The following is a 10,768-nucleotide window of genomic DNA, read 5'->3' as shown; positions in this document are numbered from 1 at the left end:
GTGTCATAACATCACATGACTCCATGTAAATATCACCATATCAATAGCTATTCATAATTTTTCTCTACCTCATATTGCTGCTATTCAAATACCCTGGACAACTGTTTGCACATTCCTCTTATTACTATTTAAGTCAACAACATACTGACCTGCACATTTATATTTATATTTTTTATCTTTTATTTTATTCTCTTATTTTTTCTACTTTTCTTTTTCTTAATATCTGTATACTTTATAATTGCACTGTCCTTGGAGCGGACCTGACCTACATTTCACTGCTGGTTATACCCTGTATAATTGTGTATGTGACAAATAAAAAGTTTGAATATCATTTAGCGTGATCTTTATAGCCATAGTGAAAACAACAATAGATATTTTACCTCAGATCATGAAAATAAATTTAAGCAAACTTTAAATGTTAAAACTGAACTCAATGTGAACCAGCACATGTATTCCATAAAGATATCAGTCACTCTCACTCAAAACTGTTCAGTCCATTCACATTTTAATCATCTATTTTCCGTCCACGTTTCTTTCCTTCACACTTGCCATGTTTTTGCGTTCACATCGTATCTACACTGGCCGCGACAAAGCATTGCAAATCATTTGAACTTTGTCAGTTATAAATAGAACGAGCCAGCAGTTTACTGTCGGGATTTGTTGACGTGCCGCATCCAGTGTAGACAGCATCATTGATTATAAGTTCTATTGTATTTTGTTGCATCACACCGCTTTTTTTTTTTGTTTAAATGTATGATTATTTTTTCCACAGCCAAACACTGCACGTCGGAGATCCGGCACAGTGCCGGAGAATAAAAAATACTAAGAAAATCCTTTTTTGTAGTGTATGAGACACTATTTGTGGTCAAAAAGCCAAAATAAAAAGCAAGACGCTGCACTGGGAAAAAATGCAGAATTTATTAGATGTAGAAAAGCCTCAGCGTCCTCGTTTCGCTCTTCCTCTGAAGGAGCCGCCCTTGATCTTCCTCCTCACACCGCTCGACTGTTCTCTATCATCATCCGCTTCCTCGTCTGCTTTCGGCCGCTTCCTCTTCTCTGAGCTCTCCTTCATCTCCTGACAGAAACAGACATTGCATTCATCAGACACACATTCATATTCATCTGAGAGCTCAAACACAGACAGAGGACTCACGATCCGTGCGAATCTCTGCGCTTCGCTAACTCGCTCCACTAGCATCATCACTTCCTCTTCCTGTGTAGGGAAGGCGGGCAGTTTCTTCCCGATCAGTGCTTCGATTCGCTGGAAAAGCTCCACATCATACCTGCACAAACAGAGCGCAAGAACACAATAAGAGCCTGTGTGAAACCATGTGCTTTACTAACATACCGACACTGAAAAATAAATTAACAAGCCAGAAAGCCTGAGACTGACTGTGTGACGAAGGTGATGGATTTCCCAGATCTCCCTGCTCTGGCTGTGCGGCCTACACGATGGATGTAGTCCTGAGAGAAAACGGATTCATCATCAACAAAACATCACAAAATGCACACCTAAAATTCAAATGCAGCGTTTTTGCATTTGAATGTGGATTTTTAGTTTAAATTCGACAAATATTCAAAATTTACTTTTTTTTTGACAGCCCTAAACAGAAGGAAGATGCACAACTCGACCACAGACCGTCTCGGTTCATGGTATGTAAACAATCAATTAAGGGGTGGTGATGGCGCAGTGGATAAGACACATGCCTTTGGTGTGAGAGACCCGGGTTCGAATCCACTGTGAGACACCAATGTGTCCCTGAGCAAGACACTTAACCCCTAGTTGCTCCAGAGGCGTGCGACCTCTGACATATATAGCAATTGTAAGTCGCTTTGGATAAAAGCGTCAGCTAAATTAATAAATGTAAATGTAAAATTAAACATTTCAAAATATCGCTCTGGTCACACTGAGTCAATATTTATTCTGATGATTCATGTGACTGATCACGCTTTAACTTCAAATCAACATTTAAATATAAACCTTTACTAAAACTAGTCTTTAATAATGTCTGAAAATATATCCAAACATAATACAAGTAATGTGCTTTAAGTCTTACGTTCTCACTCTGCAGCAAACGGTTAATATATATTTATGTATAGGGCTATACGGCCATCTAGTGGTTACACCATGGTATTGCAGATTTTAAATTGTGCATAATTTTAGAGATTAAATTATGCACAAAAACAGTAATCAGTAGCACAGGTATATTTGTAGCAATAGCCAACAATACATTGTATGGATCAAAATTATACATTTTTCTTTTATGCCAAAAATCATTAGGATATTAAATAAAGATCATGTTCCATGAAGATATTTTGTACATTTCCTACTGTAAATATATCCAAACATAATTTTTGATTAGTAATATGCATTGCTAAGAACTTCATTTGGACAACTTTAAAGGTGATTTTCTCAATATTTAGATTTTTTTGCACCTTCAGACTCCAGATATTGTCCTATCCTAACAAACCATAAATCAATGAAAAGCTTATTTATTCAGCTTTCAGATGATGCATAAATCTCAATTTTAAAAAAATTACCCTTATGACTGGTTTTGTGGTGCAGGGTCACAAATATGTTTTCATTCTCATATAACTGTCTTCATTAATTTGTATGTTCCTCTATAAGTGTTTGGGATGTTTACAGTTCCCGTGGCTCTGCATTCAGGGTTGAACCTGATTTTATCACAGCAGAGTAAAGCGTGTGTGTGTGTTCACCTTGGAGTGTGTGGGGATGTCGAAGTTGATGACGCAGTCCACATGTGGGATGTCCAGGCCTCGAGACGCCACGTCTGTAGCCAGCAGGACCGAGCGAGACTTGGACTTGAACTTGTTAAGAGCTCCGAGTCGCTTGTTCTGGAAACAGAGACCCACATCAGATCACCCACAGTCTCGTGTGCTTCTACATCACTGAGTCAAAGCAGCTTCACAGAGATCACCGATGGATTCAGGAGTGAAGCTGCGCTACTCAAGAAAATCACTATTTACTGCATGTTCTCAATCTGACCACATCATGAAATCAGATGATCTGAGTGTGTACCTGACTCATCTGTCCGTGGAGAGGGATGGCTGTGATACCCAGGTTTCTGAGCAAGAGTGCCACCCGCTGGGCATTATTACACGTGCCGCAGAAAACCATGAAGGAGTTCCCAGCCAGTTCATTTAGGATAGAAACCAGATAACAGTCCTGCAAACAGACACAAGCTCACATCACACACATTCACTAACAGCACTCCCCTCAGAGTCAGCGTTTAATAAAGAGAGAACCTTGTATTTGGACGGGATGAAGATGTAATACTGCTGCAGTTTGTCGACGGTGGCGTATTTGGAGGAAACAGCACATTTAACAGGATCCTGTAGAGCCGCACGCTGCAGCTTCTGCACCTGAAACACAGAGAACCACCAGCTTTAATCAGGTCTGGACCACCGCATTAAACACGGTTTGAGTGTCTGAAACACAGAGAACCGCTGCTTTAATCAGGTCTGGACTGCTGCTTTAAACAGTCTGTGTATCTGAAACACAGAGAACCACCGCTTTAATCAGGTCTGGACTGCTGCTTTAAACACAGTCTGTGTGTCTGAAACACAGAGAACCGCCGCTTTAATCAGGTCTGGACCACCGCTTTAAACACAGTCTGTGTGTCTGAAAAACAGAGAACCGCTGCTTTAATCAGGTCTGGACCGCCGCTTTAAACACAGTCTGTGTGTCTGAAAAACAGAGAACCGGAGCCTTAAAGAGTCTGTGTCTGAAACACGGAGAACCGCCGCTTTAATCAGGTCTGGACTGCTGCTTTAAACAGTCTGTGTATCTGAAAAACAGAGAACCACCGCTTTAAACAATCTGTGTGTCTGAAAAACAGAGAACCACCACTTTAATCAGGTCTGGACTGCTGCTTTAAACAGTCTGTGTATCTGAAACACAGAGAACCGCTGCTTTAATCAGGTCTGGACTGCCGCTTTAAACAGTCTGTGTATCTGAAACACAGAGAACCGCTGCTTTGATCAGGTCTGGACTGCCGCTTTAAACAGTCTGTGTGTCAAACACAGAGAACCACCGCTTTAATCAGGTCTGGACCACCGCTTTAAACACAGTCTGTGTGTCTGAAACAGAGAACAACTGCTTTAAACACAGTCTGTGTGTCTGAAACACAGAGAACCGCTGCTTTAATCAGGTCTGGACTGCTGCTTTAAACAGTCTGTGTATCTGAAACACAGAGAACCGCCGCTTTAATCAGGTCTGGACTGCTGCTTTAAACACAGTCTGTGTGTCTGAAACACAGAGAACCGCCGCTTTAATCAGGTCTGGACCACCGCTTTAAACACAGTCTGTGTGTCTGAAAAACAGAGAACCGCTGCTTTAATCAGGTCTGGACCGCCGCTTTAAACACAGTCTGTGTGTCTGAAAAACAGAGAACCGGAGCCTTAAAGAGTCTGTGTCTGAAACACGGAGAACCGCCGCTTTAATCAGGTCTGGACTGCTGCTTTAAACAGTCTGTGTATCTGAAAAACAGAGAACCACCGCTTTAAACAATCTGTGTGTCTGAAAAACAGAGAACCACCACTTTAATCAGGTCTGGACTGCTGCTTTAAACAGTCTGTGTATCTGAAACACAGAGAACCGCTGCTTTAATCAGGTCTGGACTGCCGCTTTAAACAGTCTGTGTATCTGAAACACAGAGAACCGCTGCTTTGATCAGGTCTGGACTGCCGCTTTAAACAGTCTGTGTGTCAAACACAGAGAACCACCGCTTTAATCAGGTCTGGACCACCGCTTTAAACACAGTCTGTGTGTCTGAAACAGAGAACAACTGCTTTAAACACAGTCTGTGTGTCTGAAACACAGAGAACCGCTGCTTTAATCAGGTCTGGACCACCGCTTTAAACACAGTCTGTGTGTCTGAAACAGAGAACAACTGCTTTAAACACAGTCTGTGTGTCTGAAACACAGAGAACAACTGCTTTAAACACAGTCTGTGTGTCTGAAACACAGAGAACCACCGCTTTAATCAGGTCTGGACTGCTGCTTTAAACAGTCTGTGTATCTGAAACACAGAGAACCACCACTTTAAACACAGTTTGTGTGTCTGAAACACAGAGAACCACCGCTTTAAACACAGTCTGTGTGTCTGAAACACAGAGAACCACCGCTTTAATCAGGTCTGGACTGCTGCTTTAAACAGTCTGTGTATCTGAAACACAGAGAACCACCGCTTTAAACACAGTTTGTGTGTCTGAAAAACAGAGAACCGCAGCTTTAATCAGGTCTGGACTGCCGCTTTAAACAATCGGTGTGTCTGAAAAACAGAGAACCACCGCTTTAATCAGGTCTGGACCACCGCTTTAAACACAGTCTGTGTGTCTGAAACACAGAGAACCGCTGCTTTAATCAGGTCTGGACCACCGCTTTAAACACAGTCTGTGTGTCTGAAACAGAGAACCGCCGCTTTAATCAGGTCTGGACCACCGCATTAAACACGGTTTGAGTGTCTGAAACACAGAGAACCGCTGCTTTAATCAGGTCTGGACTGCTGCTTTAAACAGTCTGTGTATCTGAAACAGAGAACCACCGCTTTAATCAGGTCTGGACTGCTGCTTTAAACACAGTCTGTGTGTCTGAAACACAGAGAACCGCCGCTTTAATCAGGTCTGGACCACCGCTTTAAACACAGTCTGTGTGTCTGAAAAACAGAGAACCGCTGCTTTAATCAGGTCTGGACCGCCGCTTTAAACACAGTCTGTGTGTCTGAAAAACAGAGAACCGGAGCCTTAAAGAGTCTGTGTCTGAAACACGGAGAACCGCCGCTTTAATCAGGTCTGGACTGCTGCTTTAAACAGTCTGTGTATCTGAAACACAGAGAACCGCCGCTTTAATCAGGTCTGGACCGCCGCTTTAAACACAGTCTGTGTGTCTGAAAAACAGAGAACCGGAGCCTTAAAGAGTCTGTGTCTGAAACACGGAGAACCGCCGCTTTAATCAGGTCTGGACTGCTGCTTTAAACAGTCTGTGTCTCTGAAACACAGAGAACCACCGCTTTAATCAGGTCTGGACTGCTGCTTTAAACCGTCTGTGTATCTGAAACACAGAGAACCACCGCTTTAAACACAGTTTGTGTGTCTGAAACACAAAGAACCACCGCTTTAAACAATCTGTGTGTCTGAAAAACAGAGAACCGCTGCTTTAATCAGGTCTGGACTGCCGCTTTAAACAGTCTGTGTGCCTGAAACACAGAGAACCACTGCTTTAAACACAGTTTGTGTGTCTGAAACACAGAGAACCGCTGCTTTAATCAGGTCTGGACTGCCGCTTTAAACAGTCTGTGTGCCTGAAACACAGAGAACCACTGCTTTAAACAGTCTGTGTATCTGAAAAACAGAGAACCGCTGCTTTAATCAGGTATGGACTGCCACTTTAAACAGTCTGTGTGTCTGAAACACAGAGAACCACCACTTTAATCAGGTCTGGACTGCTGCTTTAAAACACAGTCTTGTGTGTCTGAAACACAGAGAACCACCGCTTTAATCAGGTCTGGACTGCTGCTTTAAACACAGTCTGTGTATCTGAAACAGAGAACCACCGCTTTAAACACAGTTTGTGTGTCTGAAACACAGAGAACCACCGCTTTAAACAATCTGTGTGTCTGAAAAACAGAGAACTGCTGCTTTAATCAGGTCTGGACCACCGCTTTAAACAGTCTGTGTATCTGAAACACAGAGAACCGCTGCTTTAATCAGGTCTGGACTGCCGCTTTAAACAGTCTGTGTGTCTGAAACACAGAGAACCACCGCTTTAATCAGGTCTAGACCACCGCTTTAAACACAGTTTGTGTGTCTGAAACACAGAGAACAACTGCTTTAAACTAGAGATCGACCGATATATTGATTTACCGATATTTTTCCCGATATTTAAGGATTTTTCCATAATCGAATATCGGTTTTGTAATATCGGATTCCCCGATAAACACCGCCATCTTGTGGACGTTTTCAGAATTGCGCGCAGGATCGCAATTGCAGCGCATCTGAGGGGAGACCAGACAGCAACAGCGTGCAGGTACTTGATTTGCTGTAGTTAGTGAACTATTTAATATTACAGGCATTAATGCACAAATTAGATGTATTACATAAATGCCTGATATATAGTTTAAATGCAACTTGGCTCTAAGAAATATGATAAATAAGATACTCTGTCAAGCCCTGTCCCTATAAAGATAGGCTATAACTTTGCCTGAAATAACACAGCCATGAATTAGCACATGGTGGAAATAAAAGCGCTGAATTTAATTCTCTCTGTGGTCTATTAGTCTCGTGAAGTCGGAGTCACATAGATAATCCGTCAAGTCCTCTCCCAATAAAGACGTAACTTTGCATGAATTAAATAATACAGCCATGAATGATTGCATGTTGGAAAGAAAAGCGCTGAATGTAATTCTCTCTCTGTTGTCTATATGCTCATCATTAGTCTCGTGAAGCCGCTTTCATATTGCAGTTCACTCAGCGGTTGATGCTCAAGAAATGCTCCAGCTCGGACACCGCATGTAACTTTTAACAAGATTCACTTTTTTGAAGCACCCTAAATTGTATTAACACTTACTATATAACCATTATTTCGTTTATAAACATCTAAATTAATACAACTCTATGGAAATTAATTATTTATTATCTCCGCGATCGATGGCAGTTTGAGTAGCCTATAGTTCTGTGTAAAGGCACAGATAAACCGCGCTGTCAGCAGCATAATTTAGAGCATGCCAGCTGAGAAATGCAATAAAATACAATGCTTGTTATATTCCAATATTCCAGAGAATATTATTCCGTGAATTAACATTATCCAGTGAATTATTCTTCACTCTTTATCCTATTAAACAGCTTATAAACCTACTAAAACTGTAGTTAAAAATGAAGTTGATATGACTCCTTTCCTTTATTTTCTCCATTTGAAAACATTAGACTTTCTATGTTCATTTTGCTTACTGCTAATATTAGTGTTGCTGCTAAAGCTTTTTATAAATAAAATGTTTTTTATTGTTGTAATACGAAGATTAAATTTAACATGACAGGGCTCTAGACTGCGACCAAAATGGTAATTGTTTGCGAGTTAAAATTTGACGTGGTCGCATTTGTACGAGTGCCAGGTCTGCGCTGCTCCAAAGCGTCTCCTTCATACAGCGCGCGCTGCCAGCCGCAGCACATTATAGCAGGAGTCAGATTTCACTGATCACGTGAAGAGAGGTGCTTTCAGCGCGAGCGCTTAGTGGGTAGAGCCTGGTTTATACTCGCCGCGTCAGCACGAGCGTGAAGGTGCGCGTCGCGGATGGAGCGCATCGGATGGATTTGTTTTCAAACTAAAGTAAAAGACCGCTTCTTAAACCAGAGAAGGTGAACGTGGTGGTATTCTTGTAGAAAAAACATGAAGTCCTGTCAGCTACAGCCAGTTTAGTTTTACTTTTCTTTTTGTTTTCGTTTTGAGAAGCTTGTTATCTTTGCTGTTTACCTCAGGTTATGCTATGGAGGCTTTCCTTAATTAAAAAAAAAATATATATTAATATTTATTTGCTTCCTCAGAGTTTGATAAACATTCTGTAATATACTAGGTATATAGTACAGCATGTGGTGTGTCCTATGCCATGCCTCGTCTTATTAGCTTTTGTTGATAAATGTTATGTAAGAGTTTGTCATTGTCAACTTACTGTTTTATTGTTGTTGCGCTTTTTAATTAAGAATAACAATGAATCCATCTTTTGTTTTGGTCTTAAAAAGTGAAAGGTGTATAGATATAAGCAAAACAGACAATGATCTTTTCTTGTAAAATGTGACACCAAGATCGCAAATTTGAAAGTAAAAAGCGCACGAAAAAAGGAATTCCTGATCACAAAATATAAATCACAAATAATACAGATGAAAAAGAACGAGTTGAATGTTGAACACTTTCATTACCATATAACTATAAACTATGATAAAAGTTCATCAGCATGCATTGATTAATCAAATGTTGTAGCAAAAACAAAAAACAAATTGCAACCAAATTATGTGCTCGTGCGCAAAAGTGAGATCAGTGGGAAGAATGAGTCTAGAGCCCTGCATGAAAGACTGCTAATTCTCAAAACATTTTTTGTTAAGATGACTGAAAGGAGGTAAAACCAAAGTGAAGTATGGACTTACTTCACGCAGTCATTTATTTACTTTATAACAGTAAATAAATATCGGTTCTACATATCGGTTATTGGGCACATAGACATGCAAATAATTGGTATCGGTATCGGTTATAAAAAAATCAATATCGGTCGATCACTACTTTAAACACAGTCTGTGTGTCTGAAACACGGAGAACCGCTGCTTTAATCAGGTCTGGACTGCTGCTTTAAACAGTCTGTATCTGAAACACAGAGAACCACCGCTTTAATCAGGTCTGGACTGCTGCTATAAACAGTCTGTGTATCTGAAAAACAGAGAACCACCGCTTTAATCAGGTCTGGACTGCTGCTTTAAACAGTCTGTGTGTCTGAAACACAGAGAACAACTGCTTTAAACACAGTCTGTGTGTCTGAAACACAGAGAACCACCGCTTTAATCAGGTCTGGACTGCTGCTTTAAACACAGTCTGTGTGTCTGAAACACAGAGAACCGCCGCTTTAATCAGGTCTGGACCACCGCTTTAAACACAGTCTGTGTGTCTGAAACACAGAGAACCGCCGCTTTAATCAGGTCTGGACTGCCGCTTTAAACAGTCTAGAGAACAACTGCTTTAAACACAGTCTGTGTGTCTGAAACACAGAGAACCACCGCTTTAATCAGGTCTGGACTGCTGCTTTAAACAGTCTGTGTATCTGAAACACAGAGAACCGCTGCTTTAATCAAGTCTGGACCACCGCTTTAAACACAGTTTGTGTGTGTGTGTCTGAAACACAGAGAACCGCCGCTTTAAACACAGTCTGTGTGTCTGAAACATAGAGAACCACCGCTTTAATCAGGTCTGGACCACCGCTTTAAACACAGTCTGTGTCTCTGACACACAGAGAACTGCCGCTTTAAACACAGTCTGTGTGTCTGAAACACAGAGAACCGCTGCTTTAATCAGATCTGGACCGCTGCTTCAAACACAGTCTGTGTATCTGAAACACAGAGAACCGCCGCTTTAATCAGGTCTGGACTGCTGCTTTAAACACAGTCTGTGTATCTGAAACACAGAGAACCGCCGCTTTAATCAGGTCTGGACTGCTGCTTTAAACAGAGTTTGTGTTTCTGAAACACAGAGAACCGCTGCTTTAATCAAGTCTGGACCACCGCTTTAAACACAGTTTGTGTGTCTGAAACACAGAGAACCGCCGCTTTAATCAGGTCTGGACCACCGCTTTAAACACAGTCTGTGTGTGTGTGTCTGAAACCCAGAGAACCGCCGCTTTAAACACAGTCTGCGTGTCTGAAACACAGAGAACCGCCGCTTTAAACAGAGTTTGTGTTTCTGAAACACAGAGAACCACCGCTTTAATCAGGTCTGGACCACCGCTTTAAACACAGTCTGTGTCTCTGACACACAGAGAACCGCCGCTTCAAACACAGTCTGCGTGTCTGAAACACAGAGAACCGCCGCTTTAAACAGAGTTTGTGTTTCTGAAACACAGAGAACCACCGCTTTAATCAGGTCTGGACCACCGCTTTAAACACAGTCTGTGTCTCTGACACACAGAGAACCGCCGCTTTAAACAGAGTTTGTGTTTCTGAAACACAGAGAACCACCGCTTTAATCAGGTCTGGACCACCGCTTTAAACACAG

General features: G+C 41.6%; 1 protein-coding gene across 1 annotated transcript in view; it reads right to left on the bottom strand.

Annotated features, from left to right (window-relative positions):
• Positions 1-218: 218 nt before the first annotated feature.
• The window catches only part of LOC306847740 (putative ATP-dependent RNA helicase DDX47), a 30,851-nt gene continuing 20,301 nt past the window's right edge, over positions 219-10,768 (bottom strand). Inside the window, exons 7-12 of the mRNA XM_079381867.1 lie at positions 3,268-3,384; positions 3,041-3,187; positions 2,719-2,856; positions 1,394-1,464; positions 1,154-1,283; positions 219-1,075 (exon numbers count right to left, since the gene is read on the bottom strand). Of these exons, the coding sequence (XP_079237993.1) occupies positions 938-1,075; positions 1,154-1,283; positions 1,394-1,464; positions 2,719-2,856; positions 3,041-3,187; positions 3,268-3,384 (741 nt within the window). The 3' untranslated portion in view covers positions 219-937. The remainder of the gene's footprint in view (positions 1,076-1,153; positions 1,284-1,393; positions 1,465-2,718; positions 2,857-3,040; positions 3,188-3,267; positions 3,385-10,768) is intronic.

The sequence above is a fragment of the Barbus barbus genome, assembly GCF_936440315.1.
Source record: "Barbus barbus genome assembly, chromosome: 3".
In the NCBI taxonomy this organism is placed as follows: Eukaryota; Metazoa; Chordata; class Actinopteri; order Cypriniformes; family Cyprinidae; genus Barbus; species Barbus barbus.
Note: the sequence above shows the minus strand (reverse complement) of the source record. Positions and strands in the feature narration are given on the sequence as shown.